Genomic DNA, 23,945 nt, shown 5'->3' with positions numbered 1-23,945 from the left:
TGTTGTCCAGTTCTTTTATAATCTAGGAACAAGGCAATTGCTCTGTAATTCAAGCAAACTTCCTGCTTTGTAAGTCGTAGAGATGTTTGAAATTATAGGGGAAAAAAGTAATTTCCAGTCTTTAGAAATGCAGAATAATATTTGGGGAAAAAAGGTATTTATAATTTGATTGTTCTCATGTGACTTGTAGCAAATAAATTATTTTCTGGAGACATTAGAAGTTTGAATAAGAGGAACAGTTATATGAAAATAAGTTGCATGCTTATGGATGAATGTACACTTAATACAACTTTTCTTGCTGCTGTGGAACGTTTCATGGTTTTTTTCTTTGTTGTGGGATTGTTGTCAGTAAAAAATGCAGCCTACAACAGCTGTAGCTTTTTTGGTTTCTCCTCTAAGAAATAATTCCTGCTCTTCATATGAATGGGCCTGCCCCTTTCTTCATTATTCCTCTTACTGCACTGCCTCAGTTTGGCAAATTCGTGCTTTATTTCGGACTGTGGAGGTGTTCATGTAGGTTAAACCTTGGAGGAATTACTAGAAGTAGAGCAGGATAGGGCTGAGACAGATCGTGCTGCCTACCCCTCAGTCTTTCCCCTCCTGATGTCCAGAAGCAGGAGGAGTCCTGTGGCTGGCAGCAGCAGAGATTGAGCCAAATGTCCAGTGCTTCATTGTCAGGTGAGTTAAACCAGATAAATGGACATCGATGATTGCCTTGCACTTTCCTACTTTTTTGGATGTTTGAATCAGAGGAGCATTGCTCTTTTAGACTAACAGTAAGCTTGTAGAAAATGCAAATTAACTAGGGATCTAAATAGGTAGCCAGACTAGATTTAAATGATTTAAAATGGTTTCCATTAACAGTTATGGGATACATATAACTCTGCATCCACTCTGCAGCTCTCAATGAGCTATGCTGGACCTTGTTCTCACCAATAGAGAGGGGCTGTTGAAGAATATGAAACTCAAGGGCAGCCTTGGCTGCAGTGACCATGAAATGGTGCAGTTTGGGATCCAGAAGGCAGTGAGGAGGGAGCACAGTGTGCTCACTACCCTGATTTAGCTTCAGGAGAGTGGTCTCTGCCCTATTCAGGGATCTGCTTGGTAGAGTACCACAGGACAAAACCCTGGAGGGAAGAGGGGCCCAAGAAAGATGGTTAATACTCAAGGATCACCTCTGCCAACCTCCGGAGCGATGCATCCTAACAAAGAGGAAGTCAGGCAAAAATGCCAGGAGGTCAGCATGAACAAGGAGCTCCTGGCCAAACTCAGACAGAAAAAGGAGGCCTACAGAGGGTGGAAGCAAGAACAGTTAGCCTAGGGGGAATGCCGAGACATTGAGCAGCCAGGGATCACATTAGGGAAGCTTAAAGCCCTGTTAGAGTTAAATTTCGCCAAGGGCACCAAGGACAGCAAGAAAGGCTTCTATAGGTATGTCAGTGATAAAAGGAAGACTAGGGAAATTGTGGGCCTTCAAGAAGGCTTTCTCCACAAGAAAATGGGAGACCTGGTTACCCGGGATACAGAGAAGGCTGAGGTTCTCAATGACTTTTTTTGCCTCAGCCTTCACCAGCAAGAGCTCTAGCCACATAGCCCAAGTCCCAGAAGGCAAAGGCAGGGACTGGGGGAATGAAGAACTGCCCACTCTAGGAGAAGATGTCTGAGATCATCCAAGGAACTTGAAGGTGCACAAGTCCGTGGGACTTGATGAGATGTATCCGCAGGTCCTGAGGGATCTGGCAGATGAGGTTGCTGAGCCACTGTTCATCATATTTGATAAGTTGTGGCAATCTGAAGTTCCCAGTGTCTGGAAGAAGGGAAACAACCCACATTTCTAAGAAGGGAAAAAGTAAGACCTGGGGAACTACAGGGCAGTCAGTCTCTTCTCTGCGCCCAGCAAGATCATGGAGCAGATCCTCCTGGAAACTCTGCTAAGGCACATGGAAAATAAGGAGGTGATTGGTGACAGCCAACCCAGCTTCACTAAGGGCAGATCGTGCTTGACAAATCTGGTGGCGTTTTAAGATGGGGTTACAGCATTGGTAGATAGAGGATAAACAACTGAGGTCATCTACCTGGACTTATGCAAAGCATTTGTGCACAAGCATATCCTGCGTTGTTTCTAAATTGGAGAGGAGTGAGTTTGATGGATGGACCACCTGATGGGTAAGGGACTGGCTGCATGGTCACACTCAAAGAATTGTGGTTAAAGACTCAATGTCCAAGTGGAGATCAGTGACGAGTGGTGTTCCCCAGGGGTTGATATTGTGACTAGTATTGTTTAATGTCTTTGTTGTCAACATGGACATTGAGATCGAATGCACTCTCAGCATGTTTGCCAATGACACCAAGCTGCGTGCGGCTGACATGCTGTAGGGAAGGGATGCCATCCAGAGGGACATGGACAGGCTTGAGAGGTGGGCCTGTGCGAACCTCATGAAGTTCGACAAGACCAAGTGCAAGGTCCTGCATTCAGTTCAGGGCAATCCCAAGCACAGATAGAGGCTGGGTGGAGAATGGATTGAGAGCAACCCTGAGGAAAAGGATCTGGGAGGTGTTGCTTTATGAGAAGCTTGACATGAGCCAGCAATGTGTGCTTGCAGCCCAGAAAGCCAACCATATCCTGGGTTGCATCATAAGAAGCTTGGCCAGCAGGTCAAGGGAGGTGATTCTTCCCATCTACTCTGCTCTCAGGAGATCCTACCTGGAGTCCTGCATTCAGCTCTGGGGCACCCAGCACAAGAAGGACATGGACCTATTAGAACAAGTCCAGAGGAGGGCCACCAAAGATAATCAAGGGGCTGGAGCACCTCTCCTATGAAGACAGCCTGAGGGAGTTGGGGTTGTTCAGCCTGGAGAAGAGAAGGCTCCAGGGAGACCTTACAGCAGTCTTTCAGTACATTTAGGGGGCCTACAAGAAAGCTGGAGAGCTCCTTCTTTGTCAGGGATGTAGTGATAGGACAAGGAGTAATGGCTTTAAGCTAAAGGAGCTTAGATTTAGATTAGCTACAAGGAAGAAATTCTTCACTCAGAGGGTGTTGAGGCACTGGAACAGGTTGCCCACAGAAGTTGTGGATGTCCCATCCCTGGAAGTGTTTAAGGCCAGGTTGGATCGGGCTTTGAGCAACCTGGCCTAATGTAAGGCGTCCCTGCCCATGGTGGGGGGTTTGGAATTAGATGACCTTTAAGGTCTCTTCTAACTCAAGCCATTCTATGATTCTGTGATTCTGTGATTGTTTAATATTAATGTTCTTTTTTTTTTCTCAGGAAACCATATTTCTGTCAAGGTGGCTGTCTTCATAGCTGATTTAGTAGCATCCATGCTGAGAGTTTTGATGTCTTTTCTTTGGCTTCTTTATTCATGTTGCTTTCAGTGCTCCTCTATTTTAATAAAAGTTTCTAGGATTATACTCAATTGATTTGTCACTCAAAGCAAATCAGCACTTCAAGCAATTAAGTGTGGAAAAATACTAGATAACAAAGACATAACGATTTTTGTCCTTATCCTAGTTATGAAAAATACATTATTCATTATACTATTGTTTTTAAATACTGAAGCACAATTTTCTAACACAATAGCAAAATTGCTTTTGAAACAGAATAAATTGCTTGCCAGTTCAGAGGCTGTATTTTGAAGTCAGGATTACTAAACATGATGGTGCTTATGCTCATTACATTCCCTACTTGGTGAAGCTCCATATTTAAAAGTGCAAAATGAGATAATTGTGAAAAAATGTTTATAATGGCAAAAATGACTTTATGGTTAGGACATTGATGTACTCCACAAATATTACCACATTTACAAGAGTAGTATTAAATATTAAGTAGATCTGTGAATGTATTTCTCAGCCAAGTCTGTTTCCCTTAATTCTCTTGCATTAACATGTTCTGTCAAGAGAGAACTTTAACCATGTTTGCTTTGTTACCTTTGTGTGTAAAGTAAATTATTTTCCAAGTGAGACACTTGTTCAACTTTATACGGAAGTAAAAAGGGTCTCTTATGTTCCAGAATGTTGCTGCATACTCCAATGTTGTCTGGCAGGTTGTGATTTCACTGGATGGTGTCACAAATACAGTATTAATTGTTCAGATGTCTAAAAGCAAAATACAATGCAAAAGAAAGCTCTGTATTAAAGCAAGTAACTGCGATAATGTAATTTGCAAATTCAACCTGGAGAGATTATAAAAGCATTGAATGTGAATCTGTTTAAACACAGGCTTGTCTTTTTCTGAAACTCAGTGTAACGTCTTTTTTAAAGCAGATATTTTATTGTCAAGTGTGTAAGGTTTGAGTGTTAAAATTAGCTTAATCTGAGATAATCCATACAATTTTGTGTAATATACATTGTAACCTGTAATAACTGCCTTGTTTTGGGAAGGTAAATTTGTATAGTGTTCTCTTTTTCTTGATGACCATTTAGAGTAATGAGAAGGGAAGAAGTATTGCCAGATTGCCATATCAAACTAGACATCACATGCACCTTTTTGCAAACAACATGGTCAGTAAAGTTCTGTTTTGTCATGTTTGTTTTAAACTGTATTTTCATATTTTTGAAGGGGGTAGTGTTAATGTTATTTCTGAAAGCATTTTCCACTGCGTATTTCAACTTTCTGGGAACTTTCTGGGCACTTTTAAACGAATGTATACTGTTTTTTAATTCCAGACTTCTGTTGTGTTTTCTTCTGTGTGGTTGTGCTTTTGCATCATTTGAAACACATGAAGATTCTGTTCACAAGGTCTAATGTGATTAAGGTTCTCAGGTGACTTGCATCTTCATTTTTTTTCCTAGTTATATATTTTCTAACCTGGTCTGAACAGGCGAACAGCCTTTAATGACATCTCATACTGAGTGATTCAAAGGAGGTACAAGAAGCCCCTGGGGCACCACCTGCCAAACAAAAGAGTCTCTAGCTAGTGACTGGTTAACCAGCCATGTTTTTGTATTGGATCTTCCTTTTCGTCATTTTGCTACAAAGCCAGTGTTAAGTAGGTGGGGTACCTTTTCAATAGAAAGCTAGTATGACAATACATTATCTCCTCCCCCCCCCATTTTCTAACACCCGAAAAGATTAATAACAGTTATATATAGTAATGTATGTATAATATACAGTATACAACAGCATACATCTCAGAAAATCTAGGTGAAAAGGAAATGCTTTCACATTTCTTGTTTTAAATATACAATAAAATAAGAAAATGCAAATCCAGTGATGATGCTTTCTCCTGGTTAGTCCTGGTATTTATAATGTAACTTTTTAAAATATTGGATTTGTCTGTCAAGATTTGGACTGGCATATCTTTAATATTGCTGAACATACTGTTTTGTGGCCTCAGTAGTTTGCTCCATAATACCCTATAACTGCTTCTGATTGTTTGGCAGTCTCCTCAAACTCTTTGCCATTGCTTTTCCTGAAACATGTATCAATACACAGCTTTTTTTTTTAGTTTTCTGAGATGTCATCAACTTATCCTCAAAAAATTTTTTTAAATGTTCAGGATAACAGAATGACATAGGTTGGAAGAGACCTCCAAGATCATGTAGTCCAACCTCTGACCTAACACTAACAAGTCCTCCACTAAACCATATCACTAAGGGCTGCATCTAAATGTCTCTTAAAGACCTCCAGGGATGGCGCCTCAACCACCTCCCTGGGCAGCCCATTCCAATGCCTAACAACACTTTCAGTAAAGAAGTTCTTCCTAACATCCAACCTAAACCTCCCCTGGTGCAACTTTAGCCCATTCCCCCTCGTCCTGTCACCAGGCATGTGGGAGAATAGACCAACCCCCACCTCTCTACAGCCTCCTTTAAGGTACCTGTAGAGAGCGATCAGGTTGCCCCTGAGCCTCCTCTTCTCCAGGCTAAACAAGCCCAGCTCCCTCAGCCGCTCCTCGTAAGACTTGTTCTCCAGACCCCTCACCAGCTTCGTTGCCCTTCTCTGGACTTTCTCGAGCACCTTGATGTCCTTCCTATAGCGAGGGGCCCAAAACTGAACACAGTACTCAAGGTGTGGCCTCACCAGAGCCGAGTACAGGGGCACAATCACTTCCCTAGACCTGCTGGCCACACTGCTTCTTATACAAGCCAGGATGCTGTTGGCCTTCTTGGCCACCTGAGCACACTGCTGGCTCATATTCAGCTGACTATTAACCAGTACTCTCAGGTCCTTCTCGGCCAGGCAGCTTTCCAGCCACTCATCTCCTAGCCTGTAGCGCTGCTTGGGGTTGTTACGCCCCAGATGCAGGACCCGGCACTTGGCCTTGTTGAACCTCATACAGTTGGCCTCAGCCCATCGGTCCAGCCTATCCAGATCCTCCTGCAGAGCCTTCCTGCCCTCGAGCAGATCGACACATGCACTTAGCTTGGTGTCATCTGCAAACTTACTGAGGGTGCACTCGATCCCCTCATTCAAATCATCGATAAATATATTAAAGAGAGCTGGCCCCAGTACTGAGCCCTGGGGGACTCCACTAGCGACCGGCCTCCAACTGGATTTATCTCCATTCACCACGACTCTTTGGACCCGGCTACCCAGCCAGTTTTTAACCCAACGAAGCGTACGCCAGTCCAAGCCATGAGCAGCCAGTTTCTTCAAGAGAGTGCTGTGGGAAATGGTGTCAAAAGCCTTACTGAAGTCAAGGTAGACCACATGCACAGCCTTTCCCTCACCCACTAAGCATGTCACTTTGTCATAGAAGGAGATCAGGTTCGTCAAGCAGGACCTGCCTTTCATAAACCCATGCTGACTGGGCCTGATCACCTAGTTGCCCTGCAAGTGCCGTGTGATGACACTCAAGATAATCTGCTCCATGAGTTTCCCTGGCACTGAGGTCAAACTAACAGGCCTATAGTTTCCTGGGTCTACCCTCCGGCCCTCTTGTAGATGGGCGTCACGTTTGCTAGCCGCCAGTCAACTGGGACCTCCCCTGATGGCCAGGTCTGCTGATAAATGATGGAAAGCAGCTTGGTCAGCTCTTCCGCCAGCTCTTCTCGCAGTACCCTCGGGTGGATCCCATCCGGCCCCATCGACTTGCGTGCATCTAAGTACTGTAGCAGGTCGCCAACCATTTCATCATGGATTATGAGGGCCACGTTCTGCTCCCCCTTCCCTTCCACCAGCTCAGGGTACTGGGTATGCAGAGAACAACTGGTCTTGCCGCTAAAGACTGAGGCAAAGAAGGCATTAAGCACCTCAGCCTTTTCCTCATCTCTCGTCACTAAGTTTCCCGCCGCATCCAGCAAAGGATGGAGGTTCTCCTTAGTCCTCCTTGTAGTGTTTATGTATTTATAAAAAAAATTTTTATCTTTAACAGCAGTAGCCAGATTGAGCACCAGATGAGCTTTGGCCTTTCTAATTTTGTCCCTGCACAGCCTCACAACAGCCTTATAGCCCTCCTGAGTAGCCCGCCCTCTTTTCCAAAGATCATAAACCCTTTTTTTTTTCCTAAGCTCTAGCCACAGCTCTCTGTTCAGCCAGGCCGGTCTTCTTCCGCGCCGGCTTGTCTTTGGGCATGTGGGGACAAACTGCTCCTGAGCCTTAAAGATTTCCTTCTTGAAGAGTGCCCAGCCTTCCTGGACTCCTCTGCCCTTCAGATCTGCCTCCCAAGGGACTCTGCCAACCAGTGTCCTGAACAGCTCAAAGTCTGCCCTCCAGAAGTCAGGATAGCAGTTTTACTGATCCCCCTCCTGACTTTGCCAAGAATAGAGAACTCTACCATTTTGTGGTCACTCTGCCCAAGACAGCTCCCAACCACCACATCTCCCACCAGTCCTTCTTTGTTTGTGAACAGAAGGTCAAGTGGGGCACCTCCCCTGGTAGGCTCACTAACCAGCTGCATCAGGAAACTATCTTCCATGCTCTCCAAAAACCTCCTAGACTTCTTCCTCTGAGCTGTATTGTATTTTCCAGCTTATGTCTGGGAAGTTGAAGTCCCCCATGATAACAGGTGCTGATGATTTTGCGACTTCTGCCAGCTGCCTGTAGAACTCCCCATCTGTCTCCTCATCCTGGTTTGGCGGTCTATAACAGACCCCCACGAGGATGCTTGCCTTGTTGGCCTTCCTGCTGATCCTAACCCATAGGGACTCAGCCTTATCATTCCCAGTCTCAAGTTCCACAACATCAAAACACTCTCTAATATACAGAGCCACACCACCACCCCTTCTGTGCTGCCTGTCCCTTCTGAAGAGCCTATAGCCAGACATTGCAGCACTCCAGTCATGGGAGTGGTCCCACCACGTTTCAGGGAAGGCAACCAAGTCATAGCTTGCCTGCTGCATGATGGCTTCCAGCTCCTCCTGTTTATTGCCCATGCTGAATGTATTACTGTAGATGCACTCCATTTGGGCCATTGCCTTCTCCCCCAGCCCTGACGTTGTTCCCCCCAGCTCTTCTCTAATGAGCTTTATTTCATCCCCATCCCCCTTCTTACCTAGTTTAAAGCCCTCTCAATGAGCCCTGCCAGTTCCTGGGCTAGTATCTGTTTTCCCCTTAGAGAAAAGTAGGCTGTCAGTGTACTGTGCGTTAAGTTCTATATAAAATTCTCCTGTTGAAATATTTGTTTGGTATTTCTCAGTTCAAGTGTTTTCTCCATCTGTGTTGTAAAGATTTACTTCTGGGACCTTGCTTGTTTCGTATAAAACTGTGATCTTACTGCTTAGTCAAAGATGTGTACTGAACATACCAGCTCACCCAGCAGGTGAGAGAATGGACTGAATTCCTCAGTTATGAGAGGTTTTTTTTTATTCTGTATAGCTGTGTAAATTCATGTTACACCGTAGATGTTCCCAGGTACTGGAATTCATTACTTCTAAACTGGTAGCATGTATCCTGGCATGAATTTGGGCTGTTGCAACTCTTGCTTTTCCTGGACAGTCCCCAGGTACATCTTGGCAGTTGGAGCGGTCTAGGGATGATTCCCTTTGAACAACTTGCAAGGAGTCATCTTGCTTTTTGGAAGCCAGGAGTTTTAAGGGCAATACAGGCTGCTTTGTATTCAGTTTATTGATGCGGATACAGCCCTACTGTATATTCAGATGTTTAGAGCTTATGTTACTTTTTTTTTTTTTTTACGTGTACAAATACACCAATGAATGGTTTATTTTTGTTTTGTTAATTACTGTTTTTATACAAAGATTGGGTTTAGGTTTGGGGGGGGGGGGGTGGAATGAGACAGTCCTTGTATGCATATTCCAAAAGATGAAGTACCGCTTTCATACAAGAAATCAGTAATTTTGAAGCTTCACATTTGCCAAACACTTCTTTTGTGACTCAAACAAAAAAGTTTTTTTCTGAGCTCGTAAAATCATTCTTTGCTACTCCTAATGCAAGAATAAATTCGAGAGATCAGTTTTAGATTACACAAAGAATAGAATGACGAGAGTCTTCTAGACTTCCAAACTGCAGTGTTTGAGAATTAAAGAATAAAATACACATGCAGAATCTCTTTATTCTAATCAGATACTTTTTCATCAACTGGTCTTATTTAAAGACTGCTTAACTACAATTATCAATAGTGTCAAGTAATAGTTTTTATATACATATATTTATTTTTTTTTGCATCTGTTAGGTTTGATATTTGTTGTGTATGTTTTTAAGCATTAATGCAGCCAGCTTTTCTAACTATTTAGGTCAGATCTAGGATGATTTTCTGTATCGTGCATTTGTATTAACATCCATTAGGGTTATTGTATTTGTTACTGCATACAAATAGATGGTCTTTGCTTGACTCTAATTCCTTTCAAAATTTTTTTCCAGTTGATATCCTCACTTGATATCCTCATTTGTCCTTTGAATAGTCTGTGACAGGAAACCTGAGTAATAGTTCAGTTATTTCATATTTTTGTACCATTAAGCCACTGAAAGTGAATAAGTTACACAATTTTCAAGCACTTGGGGGAGTTTTCTTATCAAATATTCAGGTGTTTTATCTGACCATAAGAGGCATTCCACAAGTGTAAAATTGAAGTGGTGAATGCTTTCTGGAGAGGGAAGGGCCATTGTTAGCCTAGTGTTTCATAGGTCCCATAGGAAAGTGTTTTAACCTGCTGAATATTTCTGTGTAGACTTATAAAAGTAACTAATGTTTTACTAACAAAAACTAATATACTGATGAGTTGTTTAGAAGTTGTGACTCAAATAGAGGTCTGCACAGGCAGGAACAGACGCAAGTATAACAGGAAAGTAGGCTGAAGCTCAATGGAAATACAAAGTTTGTTTCCATGAAAGCTCACATCATTTGCATCTGCTATAAACTTTGCCAAGTGTCCTAGTTTCAACTAGGGTAGAGTTAATTTTCCTCCTAGTAGCTGGCATGGTGCTGTGTTTTGGATTTAGGATGAGAATAATGTTAATAACATGATGATGTTTTAGTTGTTACAGAGCAATGCAGTAAAGAACTTTTCAGCTTCTCATGCTACGCTGCCAGCGAGGAGTCTGGGGGTGCACAAGAAGCTGGGAGGGGACAGACCCAGGACAGCCGACCCAGACTGGCCAAAGGGATATTCTATACCATATGGCATCACGCTGAACAATTAATATGGGGTGGCTGGGGGGGGGTGGGGGACAGGACTGTTGCTCGGGGCTGGGCTGGGCATCGGTCAGCGGGTGGTGAGCAATTGCATTGTGCATCACTTGTTTGTACATATTATTATTACTAGTGTTATCATCATTATTATTTCTGTTCCTTTTCTGTCCTACCAAACTCTCTTTATCTCAGCCCATGAGCTTTTACTCTTTTTTTCCCTGATCCTCTTCCCCCATGCTGGGGATGGGGGTAGGGAGGGTGAGATGAGCAAATGGCTGTTTGGTGCTTAGGTGCCTGCTGGGTTAGACCACGACACAAAGCAAATTCTGTTTAACAAAATCTTGCAAAGAATCCTTTGAAAGTATGACATTGCAGCTCTGTGTGTACAAATTCTATATCAAATAGGAATTTCTCTGTAATGATTTATATCAAGGGCTGGATGATTGCAAGCCTTTTTGCTGTATTACCCATTTTTCACAAATCAAAAATTCTTGTTGATATGTTAGGACAAGTACACAAGATATTTGGATTGAAAACATTTCTAATAAAATTCCATGTAGTAAAAATTACCTTTTGTTACTTTATGAGATTCCTGGTAATAAAAAATACGTTGGTTATTGATTTACTGTTTTTATTTCATCTTGCCAGGTACCAAGTGGAAGATGAGTCCTCTCATTTGGATGAAATGCCACTAATGATGTCAGAAGAAGGCTTTGAAAATGATGAGAGTGATTACCACACTCTACCAAGAGCCAGAATTTCTCAAAGAAAGAGAGGCTTAGAATGGTTTATCTGTGGTGGCTGGAAGTTCCTTTGCACTAGGTTTGTCGCATAGTAGCACTTTTTATTAAGCTATTTGGTGGATTACCCAAATACTAATTGTGTATTGTATGATATGTGCAGAGTACAGGAGTATAGTATGCTTGTCATGTACCTTTTGACTACTTCGCTTACATTTGCCCCTCCTAGAACATTATTAGCAGTTAATAAAATGTTTGAAAGAGCTGCTGTGTATTTCTCCTGTGTGCTTTGCTGACTTTCAAGAAGGAGGCTTTTAAGGGAGACCAGGTACTGGACTCGTACTAGTCCCAGGTCTATAACAGCATATAGGCATGGTTGTCACTTTTGCTCAAAACTACATCATGTGAAATGGATTAAAACTTTCCTTGATTTTTTTGAGGGTGCTAATGTGTTAAGTTGACAAAATGCAGATTATAATGAATTTGATGTTGTTGCCAAAATGAAAAAGAAATAACAAATGATTAGTTATAACTTCAGCTTTAAAGGTTTAAAAAATACTTATAACTGTTGGCCTTGGAGTGAATCATAGGTGCAATTAGCTCTTGTGATTTGGTTCTTATTTATAAACTTCATGCCAGACTCAGATGTATGCAGTTGCCTTGGCATAGAAACTTACTAACAAATTGCTAGAAAATTTCTAATTATAGAATTTGCCATCAGGGTGTTTAAAACTAACATTTTATCCTGAATGATAATTAGATTAGATTTGAAAATCAATCATTTGAAGAACAGAGTGAGTGGACTACTTCCAGTGAACTCAAACTTTTTTAGCAGGTAGTTTTAGAATTGGTTTAGATAGACATTTTCACAGGTAGTTTTCATGATACTTAATAAATTCCAGAAGGCCTGTCGGTGTTCTTTTACTTAATCAATTGAAAGCTGTATTTGTGCACTTTTAGTTCTGAAATAATTTTCTTATATAGCTTTACTGTTTACAGAAAAATACAATCTGTGTTGATTTTCTTCTCTCTGTAATGACTTAACAAAAATCCATGTATTAGTGGAAATAAATTGTTGGAAAGTAGAAGGAAGGAAATGAGGAAACAGTAGAATAAGAGTTTGTATATATAGATGATTTTTGGAAGTAGTGTTTTTGTTATAGAAATAGTTTTTTTTTTTTAATATTTGAAAGTGTTTTAAGAGGCTGTTAATTTTTCTGGAAATATTTTAAAATGTAGATACCTGTCAAACATACTTAAGGTAAGTTTAAATCTTTGAGTATTAGTTACTGTGATAGACAGTTTCTGTTTAGCTCTTACTTCTAAATGAGCAGTCCTTGTGTGTCTTACACATTACTGGACTTCAGTTATGAGACCTTGATTTTAGATAAACTGTCCTGAATCATGCTGAATATAGCTATTACAGTTGTAAATGTCATGCATTTTAGCCTTTGTTTTTCTAAGGAAGTGAGGCATACATGGTGCTCATTCTCAGTCTTTATGCACTTACTGATTTTTCTGGTGATTTGAACAAAACTGCACTGAAGGATGGAGATTTCAGTCGTGTTCCTGAAAATAGTTTCGTAAAAATAGGCAGAATAGTCAAAAGGGCACCCTGTAGTTGCCCTGACAGAGGCACTGAAGAATCTCCAGTGCGTGGAGAGGGGCAGGCAACTGCAAGGCAAGTTTGTTTGAACTCATTAACAATCATAAAGGGGTTTCACAAAGGTCATTGATGCTGAGGATTGCAAAATTTCAAGTTTTATTACTTTTTAAATTTGATAGTTAAATCTGAGCTTTGAGTAGAGTGCAAGCCTAGTAAAAATTTTTTTAAAATTGGATTTTTGAGAATGAAAAGGGAAAGGAAAATGCATTATGGATGAATCATTTTGCAACATTTTATACACATCTTATTGCTGAAGTAGCTTTGCTGATTTACTCAACTGAATTTTGATACGTTAAGGAGTCGTTTCAGTCTTGCATTTATACATAGAGTCATTTTAATCTCATTGTAATTTTCTATAACAAGACATGATGACAGATTTTTTTTTTCATGAAAAAAAAAAAGACAATGACCAGATCCTAGCAGAAGCCTGGAATTTCAGTAGGACTTCTGCAGGTAGAGGATATTCACACAGGATAGGTGCAGAGATCTACATAGGCGACTTGGAGAAAATTAGCTGGAAAATGGTTCCCGTGGTACCTTGCAGAGATCTTATCTACTGGTCCAGTCAGGCTGGATAAAAACCTCATTTTGGGTGAGGTTCTGTGTATGTAAATACTTTTTGTGGTAATAGGGAGGTTTCGTTTTGGCTGAAAGCACCCTTGGGGCTTTGTCCTTGGTAGAAGTCAAGGATTTGCATTCAGTGTTAACAGTTACTGTTTTTGGTGGTTTCTCATCATAATTAAACTCCATGAATGTTTATTGGGAGCTACTGAATGCTAGAGTTTTTGAGTTGCCTACTTGCAGCTCATAAAATTGTCTAGGAACATTTGGAAGATCATATGGGAGATGTGGAGGCTACAGTATTGCCGTATACTGTGTAGCAGAATCAGGGTGTAAGATATTGGTTTGGTGGAAAACTGGGTGTTGATGCCTTCACAGTTGGAATGGAAAGGAGTATGTGAGAAAATTATTTTCGTTTGTGTTGATGGTAGATTATACAACTTCTGCAAAGAACTGAAATTTACTTGCTTCCAGAAGGCAAGCTGCATTTTTGTAAGTGTAATATTTGATTAAATATCAGATTAAATCAGACAGCATAGCAGTCTGAAACCTGTTCAGTTCAACAGAATGTAAAATTTAACCTTGTTTCTGTGGAAATTAGTATCTCCTACCTGAAATTGGATGACGTTTAAATTTCTACCCACCCAGAACTTCCTTTTGTGTCTTAACTTATATTGTAAGGATTTTGTTTGTTTGTTTGTTTGTTTTCTTTTCAAAGCTGTCATAGAAAGGTGAACACAATATAAAACTATGCATTTGTCTGAAGCCAAGCTCAAGGGGCCCCTGTTTTCTTTTGAATTCTTAGGGAAAATCTTGTGTTTGAGTCCAAAAACACTTTACTTTTTACAAACAAACCAACCCCCAAACCCACTAGTTTATTTGTTTTGCATTGTTGGGATTAAACTCATTTTTGGGAGTGGAAGCTTTCCATCTTACTTTGCAGTTTTACAATTTTATATTCTATATATTTTGTTACTTTATTGTTACTAATAATCAGATGGTTGTTTAATTGAAAAAGTTTCACCCTTTTGGCAGGAGCAAATATGGAATATTTGTCAAAGTTCAGTGTACATTAAAATTAATATTGTAAAATGCATTATTCAGCTTTTAACTTGTGTATACAATAGACTGTTGTTGACCAGAACTGAATGGTGTGAACTTTATTTGCAAATCTGCAGCTTTTTTTACATTTGAAAAAAAAATAATAATTAAATCAAATGTCTTTGATTTTGAACAAACTGAAGACTTAATTCAAACAATAAAACTTTTAACTTCAGAAACTGCATATTTCTTGCTTTCATAACACAGTTAAAAGAAAACTGTGATATAGCAGCTGTTTTGTGGCTGTAATCATTTCCCCTTTAACTTACAAAGTCTCTTCAAGCTTGTGAAATTATAATGCACATAGATCAATACTCTGGAGTTCTTTGGGCTGGATTGATTTCTTTCTCATGAGATTTACATTCCACTTGTTATCAAAAAACACTTTGTCCCTATGAAAATGGTGCCATTGAATGGCATTTCCATATGAAGTGAAGGGGATATCAAATGCTCGGATTAATTTGGGCTCTAAGATGGCCTGTACGCTTCCAATTAATCTGCAATGCATTTGTTATGCAGAAGCATGGGAAAATGCTGATCTTTTAAGAATGACATGACCACTGTGTTGCTTTTGGCCTGATTACTGAAGCTACCTGTTGAGTACAATAATTACAGTATGTTTTCTTTGCAGAACTAGTTTCTGCTACTTAAAACCTAATAAGGAAAAGCTGACCCTTGCACACAATATAGAGCTTTTATATTATCTTTCCATTCTGATGAAAATGATGTTTTGTGAAAGATACTGGCAGTTAAGCTTGTAGGATAAAAGTAATGAAAAAAGGGGGAAAAAAGTCCTTATTATTAGAGCTGCAGAGTCATTTGAGACTTTTACTTTAGCTTTTGACTTGGCGAGATGCACTGTATTTATGAAAAGTTAAAGGTCCTTATTTAACAATTGCTGAATGTTTTTTGAGTATAGCGTCAGTGACTTAAAGACTACCGTAGTTCCTTCAAATTGGAAAATAAAAATGTTAAGAAGCAGGTTGGTTTAAAAAAAAAACAAAAAACCACCCCCTGTTTATGCCTATACATTAAAGTTCTTTTATCTCTTATTCATTTATTCGTATATACAATCTGTTATATTGATACATGCATCACAGTTTATAGCTATCTTTCTTTTTTTTTTAAAGCAAGCTTTTTATGTATCTGTTGAACTTTCTAGGCAAGGACATTTGAAATAAATGCTTAAATCAACTAAGAATGTGATTTTTTTTAATCACTGGATTTATAGCCTAAGGTGTTTCCATTAAAGATTTCAGGAAAATCAAAGATCAAGTTTGTGTTGATCATTGTTTTTGGAATTTTTGAAGTTCGGAGAATGTTATTCCAGTTTATCTCCTGATGTTTGTTTCACTCATATTTAGGGGTTACAAAAAGCCCACAAAAGGGTCAGTAGTCTTTCAAAAATTTTCATATCACAGAATATTAATTTGAGAACAGATTAAGTGTGTGTTGGGTTTCAATAATCTGAGTTTCAAAAATATCAGCTAGACTGTCGTTCTTAAAAATCTGAATAAATGTAAATTGGTTTGGATTTGAGGCAAGTGCCCCTCTCTTAGTCTTCCTGTGATACAACGTTTACCGTTCAGACTAAATGAAAAACACTGATTTTGACTCATCGGAAACATTACAGTATTGATTTGGGCACAACCTGTAATATTTTCATTTTTTCTTGTGTCTGAGAACTTCAGTGTTTTTAGCTCTGTGTCAGTCCTTTCTATCAAAGGTATCACAGTTGTTGACTAGTCAGACGTCATTCTTGTGTCTGTACTTTTTGGCATTTGCTAAACTGATGGTTGTTATGACATTTGTTTCAGCTTCTCTATCAATCTGTAATGCAGAAAGTAGAAGAAGGGCTCCATGGCAAGAAAGGCACTAGTTTAGTTGCTTTAGTTAAATGCTTAATTTTAGCAATAGAAAACTCCTTAGTATATGTGGAGATTATTCTACAAAAGAGAGATTTGACTAGTCAAATTCCAAACTGATTTAAACAATGCAAGATTTCAAAGGCCATCATCATATTTCTCTCTACAGGCTTGTAGACAGGAGTTGTCATGCTTCTGTTCACTTTCCTAGAAAAAATAATTTTCCTCAGAACTTTCTTGCCACAGGTCTATATCATCGCTTTCTATTATACAGCTAAGCTTTATCTTCCAGTTGTGTTGTCCTCCACCACATGCCCTGAAAACTAACGTGTTTAAAGCTTTAATTCCACAAGCAGTTTTACTAAGTTTAAGTCCATCTGGCATGAAGTTGAATTGTTCCACCTTATGCTGTGAGCATGTAACCTGTGTTTTTACAACTATTTTTATGATTTTTCTAGATTTTAAAGATCAGGACTGGATTTGCCTGAAATCAGCCCCACTTTTTGTTCTATGTTAGCTTACAGCTGGATCAGTTTGCTGGTCAGGTTAACCCATGCAGTTGCACAAATACTTGTGTCATCACGAGGGAAGGGGAAGAATACACAACTTTATTATAGGAGGTAGATGGTACTAGCCATTTCAGCAGCAGCAGGATAAGTTCACAGTCATTAAAGTGATTGTGGAACTGTGACACGTAGAAAGCAGTGCTGTTTGTATTGCTTTAAACTTGCTTGTCATGATCAAGACATCTGTAAGGTTTTTCTGAACTGTTGTATGTTAGTAAACAGAATGATTGCATTTTGAATGTTGAACTAATGCTGTTATAGTTTTTAAAGTAGAATAATTCCTTGTTACTATTTAAAATTGATGGAAAAAAGTTTCTGAATGGACTTATATTTATTACAAAAATAAAATGCATCGAATCAAACTAAATTGACATCAGTCCCATAGCAAAAGCGTCAAAGAGGAAGATTTAATAATACAGCATTTGAAGCTGAAGTCTTGAAATGACGGCTTGTGAGTATTGTGTAGTGGCATTTCGAGAACCAAGTGATGGTTGCTTTGAATAATTTTACTTTTGCATAACCTAGTTTTCTCTAAGAAGACCCAGCAACTTTGAATTTCATTTGTTCTTTGGCAAAATTAGTTTTTAAATAGACCTGTGATAGTACAGGTTACAGACAAAGAACATTTCAAGTGGGACTGTAGTGATGCAAGCGAACTATCAGCCTTTCTCCAGTGCTTATTTGTGTGTACTGTGATACTGCAATTGTGGAAAAACTGTTTATGAAAGGACCTTAAGAGGCTGTCCAGTCAATTCTTTGCCTGCATACTGCCATTATGTTCAAACACCTCACTAGGAAACTTACATCACTTCTTTTCACGTGCTGGTGTAGTTGAAATCCACTGTTACCACTTTGGCCTGTTCTTTGACTGCAGTGAGTGCTCAAAAAAGGCCTGTCTACTCATTCTTTCCAAATCACTAGTCTAGAACAGACTCCCAACATGATTAAGGCCTCTCCACCAGTATTAAAAATGCAGAGATAGTATCCCAAGGGCGTGGTGGACAACAAGTTAACCATGAGCCAGCAGTGTGCCCTTGTGACCAAGAAGGCCAACGGTATCCTGGGCTGCATTTGGAAGAGTGTTGCCAGGAGGTTAAGGGAGGTGATCCTCCCCCTCTACACAGCCCTGGTGAGGCCACACCTGGAGTCTTGTGTCCAGTTCTGGGCTCCCCTGTACAACAGGGACATCGGACTTCTAGAGAGGGTCCAGTGTAGAGATACGAAGATGATTAAGGGATTGGAACATCTGTCCTATGAGGAAAGACTAAGTGATCTGGGTCTGTCTGTTTAGCCTAGAGAAGAGGAGATTGAGAGAGGATCTTACCAACCTGAGGGGATAATGTGAAGTGAAAGGGGCCAAACTCTTCTCAGTTGTGGCTAGTGATAGGACAAGGGGCAATTGGTATAAATTGAACCACAGGAGGTTTGCCATATGAGGAAGAACTTTATAGTTTGGGTGACAGAGCACTGGAACAGGCTGCCCAGAGAGGTTGTGGAGTCTCCTTCTTTGGAGATATTCAAAACCAGGGGTGTTGTCCATAGGTTGATGATTTCTGGACGTGCCTTCCAACCTCGGCCATTCTGTGATTCTGATTCTGTGATTCCATTTCACAGCTTTTTTGTTGTTGTTGTTCCCTCTTAACATTGTTGTCCCATAATTCTTGTGTCAATGTCTGAGTTGCAGTTATTTATAGGTGCATGTAAGCTCTTTCTGTTCATCTCATTGCTCATAGTTTATACCCTCTTTAGTGCTTCTGTAAACTGATTAGGCAAGGATGCTCTTTCTTTGTGAGCTGAATTTCATCCTTGCATATGGTTATGTGGTCTGCTTCTAGAGCTTACGTTTCTGTTTTCCTTGAAAACGTTTTACAGTGTGGCATTAGGTAAACTTCCCTGTTACTTCTGCTACAGACTGAATTTTACTGTTTACGTTATAGTGGTAGTCTAACAAAGATGTCGGTTGGTTTTTTTTTCTAACTTTATGTAACAGAAGACTTATCTCCTCTTTAACCATTAGCATAATTATAACATCAGTAATACAAGATGAAGAATTTAGCCAAAGAACTGTAACATATGGTGGATGAGTTAATTATTTAATGATGGGAGAATTTAGTCATTGCTAGTACTGACTGGTATTAACTAGTATTTTTTAATCTATGTCAGGGTAAGGGGTATTGGGAGGTGTGTCAAGAGGATGCGTGTCAAATTGTATTGGGAGGGTGTCAAGAGGATGGAAGCACACTCTCTTCAGTTGTGCCTAGTGACAGGATGAGAGGCAGTGGGCACAAACTGAAGCACAGGAAGATCTATCTGAATATGAGAGGGCACTTCTTTCCTGTGAGGATGACAGAGCACAGGAACATGTTGCCCAAGAGAGGTTGTGGAATCTCCTTTTCTGGAGATATTCAAAACCTACCTGGATGCCGTTCTGCCCAATGTGCTCTAGGTGATCCTGCTCAGCAGAGGGATTGGACTGGATGGTCTTCAGAGGTCCCTTCCAACCTGAGCCATTCTGTGATTCTGTATTGAAAGTATTTTATTAGGTTTTCCTGTAAAGAATATGCAAATGTTTGCGTGTGTGTGTATTTATATATATATATATTATATGTATTATGTGTATATATATTATCATAGAATCATAGAATATCCTGAGTTGGAAGGGACCTATAAGGATCATCGAATCCAGCACCTGGCACCACACAGGTCTACCTGAAAATTCGGACCATATGACTAAGAGCACAGTCCAAACGCTTCTTAAACTCTGACAGGCTTGGTGCAGTGACTACTTCCCTGGGGAGCCTGTTTCAGTGCGCGACAACCCTCTCAGTGAAGAACCTCTTCCTGGTGTCTAGCCTAAACCTCCCGTCTCAGCTTGACTCCATTCCCACAGGTCCTATCACTGGTCACTGAGGAGAACAGATTGGCGTCTGCCCCTCTGCTCCCCCTCGTGAGGAAGCTGTAGACCACAATGAGGTCTCCCTTCAGCCTCCTCTTTTCCAGGCTGAACAAGCCAAGTGACCTCAGCCGCTTCTCATACGTCTTCCCCTCTAGGCCCTTCACCTTCTTCATAGCCCTTCTCTGGACACTCTCCAACAGTTTCACATCCTTTTTGTACTGTGGTGCCCAGAACTGTACTCAGTACTTTGAGGTGAGGCCGCACCAGCGCAGGGTAGAGCGAGACAATCATCTACCTCGACTGACTAGCAATGCCGTGCTTGATGCACCCCAGGGTACGGTTGGTCCTCCTGGCTGCCAGGGCACACTGCTGGCTCATACTCAACTTGCTGTCAACCACAACCCCCAGATCCCTCTCTGTGGGGCTGCTCTCCAGCGTCTCATTGCCCAGTCTGTACGTATAGCCAGGGTTGCCCCGTCCCAGGTGCAGGACCCAGCACTTGCTCTTGTTAGACTTCATGTGGTTGGTGATTGCCCAGCTCTCCAATCTGTCCAGATCTCTCTGCAGGGCCTTTCCACCCTCAACAGAGTTAACAGCTCCTCCAAGTTTAGTGTCATCAGCAAATTTTCTCAAAGCACCTTCTAGTCCTACATCCAAATCATTTATAAAAACATTGAAGAGGACTGGCCCTAAAATGAAGCCTTGGGGGACCCCACTGGTGACCATCCACCAGCCTGATATGGCCCCATTTACCACAAACCTTTGAGCCTTGCCCATCAGCCACTTGCTCACCCATTGTATGATGTTTTTTTGTCTAGCTGTATGGTAGGCATTTTGTCCAGCAGGATCCTATGGGAAACTCTGTCAAAAGCTTTACTGAAATCCAAAAAATCCCATCAGCTGGTTTCCCTTGTTCGACTAGATGGGTGATCTTATTATAAAAGGAAATCAAGTTAGTCAAACAGGACCTACCCCTCGTGAACCCATGTTGACTGGGACTAATGACTGCGTTGTCCCCCATGTGTGCTTCTATAACTTCAAGGATAACCTTCTCCATAATTTTACCAGGCACTGACGTGAGACTGGCAGGCCTGTAGTTGCCAGGGTCTTCTCTCTTACCGTTCTTGAAAATTGGTACAACATTTGCTAGCTTCCAGTCAACTGGGACCTCTCCAGATTCCCAAGACTGTTGAAAAATACTTGAGAGAGGTCCCGCGATAATGTCAGCCAGCTCTCTGAGCACCCTGGGATGAATCCCATCTGGACCCATGGACTTGTATGGATCCATATATATTATTATATTACATATATTATATATTACATGTTATATGTATTACACTACTTTGTTACTACATTATTACATATTATTATACATTATTACACATATTACATTATATTACAGTACATTATACATTATATATGTATTGCATATATATTACATATACATTACTATATATAACATAAAACGTGTAAACAAATATATATATTTACATAACATTCATAAAATGGTACAATGGCTTGGGTTGGAAGGGACCTAAAGATCATCTAGTTCCAGCCCCCCTGCCAAGGGCAAGGACACCTTCCATTAGACCAGGTTGCTCAACTATATATATCTACAGATAGATATTATTTATGTGTTTTTATAGATGTATAAAGTGTATATATGTACATATCCACATATATAAAAGTGTGTGTGTATACATAAATGTGTGAGTATATTTGTGTGTGTGTCTAAGAGTTCTGTGTAATTAACCTAAATATTAGAAGACAACATCATGCTTACTAATTTAGATACAGTGAAAAAAAGCACCTATTTTTCTTAGCTTCAGGATTCCATGTTTGAAATTGATTATCATATACAGTAAATTTTTAGTTTGAAAGTAAACAATTATTTTTCTTTTCAGTTGTTCTGATTGGCTTATAAACATTTGCCGAAGAAAGAAAGAGCTGAAGGCTCGCACAGTGTGGCTTGGGTGTCCCGAAAAGTGTGAAGAAAAATACCCCAAAAATGCCATTAAAAATCAAAAATACAACGTCTTTACCTTTATACCTGGGGTAAGGCTACTAATCGTTTTCTGGTATTGGCCTGACTGTATGTTCTATACTGTTTTCTTTATTTGGCAATTCTGTGAAAAGATCATTTATTTGCCCAGATTCTTCATTTTTTTTCTACCTTTATCTCAATGTCTTTAATTGCAATTGACAGTAAGAGCAAAGCTGCTTTTTTCTTAATTGTATTTTCAAAGGGGTATTTACTAGAGAAGTGCAATTTGTATGACTTGGAACAGTTGGATTTCAGTGAAGCTTTACAAATTTGAGATGCATTTCCTTGAATTTTTCTGTTCATCATTAGAAATTTGTAATCCTCTTTTTGAAACAGGCAATTCTACACTATCAGTTGTGAAAGTGCCACAAAATACTGACTGTAGTTGAGAAACAATTGAAAATCAATGTACTAATATAGATATTTATGCGTGCTCACTGCCATTGAAAGCACAGTAAATGATGCATTTTGAAATATGAACTCATAAGGAAAAATCTCTTTGGTTTATATGGAAATAAGGCCTAGCTTAGTAGAGTTGTATTTCTTACTGCAGTTTAAAAAAATAATGAAGTCCTTGTAGTTTTGAATGCAATCCTTCAGATAATACTTTTGTTGTGGAGTAGATGCAGGTTTTTTGCTTTCTTTTTTTTCAAGAACCCGTATGTGTCAATTTTTTGCTTATAGCGTTCGCAGTCTAGATGATGAAATATTGTCTGTTTACTTTTCAAAAATTAGTTGCTATAATGAAGTACAACAATAGAGAAGACAGCTGTTGAAGCGTCACCAGTTAGCACCTAAAAATGTATACTGATGATATTACAAATTTTGCTAATATGCTTTTGAAATACTTTGTGACATGTTGCAAAAAATGTATTCTACATTTGAATACAGACATGCTTTGTCTTATCTTTTTAAGTGATCATGCAGATTAGTAAGAGTATTGATTCTATTCCTCTAGCCCCTTTGGTCCAGTGACTTGCAGGTGCTTTCTAATACATTTCATTATTAAAACAACAACAACAAAACCAAATGGTTTTGTAATTAAGACTGATCTCCTGTCAAAGAAATAAAATGTCACTTATCACAGGCAGATAAAATACTCTTATCTCTGTTGAACCAAGTAAATATTTTCTTCTGAATTTTAAATTATTAAATACATTGAAATTGGCTAAGCTGCATATGCATTCCTAAAGGTCATAAAATTCATTACGCGTATAGTAAGCTATTGATTATTGTGACTGGAAATCTGCAGTGTAGATTACAAGTCCTAAACTAGATTCATGTTTCCTGTAAGGATCAGCCATAGCTTGCAATTCTCTGTTGAGAGAGTTAATGTTATTTTTTTGATCTCTTTTGAAAAATTTTGGTTTAACTGCATAGCCAGGATCAGAAATATTTTTTATATATTATTTGGGAATTCTTTAGTAACTTCAGAAGAAAGTGGGATCCTAAGTGCATATCACACCATGTTTGGTGAAAATAAAATGCTTCTCAATTTTAATTTTAGACATAAATTAACACTTTTAATTGATTGGAAGTACTCTGTAGCTATCTGTATTTGCACTGTTCTACTACAAATAATTTGTAGGGAACACAGTTGTATTGGTTCCAAATCCATAGATGTAACTAAGTTATAAATGTTGACCTGAATGAGTTGCCCCAGTTGAAATCATCATTTGAAGATTAGTCTTCTGTTTAGGATCATATTTTTTTTAACATTGCAACTGACAGTTTTGGGTAGTTTTCAATGATTATATAAAGCTTGTACTTTGATATAAAATGTTAAGGTTAACAGAATCTTACTGGCTAAAAGAGCTCTAATGTTTCCAAATTTAGTTCTAATTCCTTACCTTTATATAAAATACTGCTTGTACCAGATCGTGCAGTTTCTTTACTATTTCCTCTTCATCACTTGGTACAGCTGTTTAGGAATTTTACGGTCATTTCCATAAATAACATCTTTTTGACTTTACAGTTT

The 23,945-nt window shown here is 39.6% G+C and overlaps 1 protein-coding gene across 3 annotated transcripts in view; it reads left to right on the top strand.

Annotated features, from left to right (window-relative positions):
- ATP9B (ATPase phospholipid transporting 9B (putative)) overlaps nucleotides 1-23,945 on the top strand; it is a 179,207-nt gene that overhangs the window by 8,788 nt on the left and 146,474 nt on the right. For 2 of the 3 annotated variants that reach the window (XM_066992048.1, XM_066992047.1), the window contains exons 2-3: nucleotides 11,177-11,350; nucleotides 21,828-21,978. In XM_066992048.1, coding sequence (XP_066848149.1) covers nucleotides 11,177-11,350; nucleotides 21,828-21,978 — 325 coding nt within the window. Of the gene's footprint in view, nucleotides 1-11,176; nucleotides 11,351-21,827; nucleotides 21,979-23,945 lie in introns of those variants that run through there. The other variant, XM_013184775.3, reaches the window with a different exon arrangement.

Source organism: Anser cygnoides, chromosome 2 (genome assembly GCF_040182565.1).
Source record: "Anser cygnoides isolate HZ-2024a breed goose chromosome 2, Taihu_goose_T2T_genome, whole genome shotgun sequence".
In the NCBI taxonomy this organism is placed as follows: domain Eukaryota; kingdom Metazoa; phylum Chordata; class Aves; order Anseriformes; family Anatidae; genus Anser; species Anser cygnoides.
This window is presented reverse-complemented; position numbering and strand designations above follow the sequence as displayed.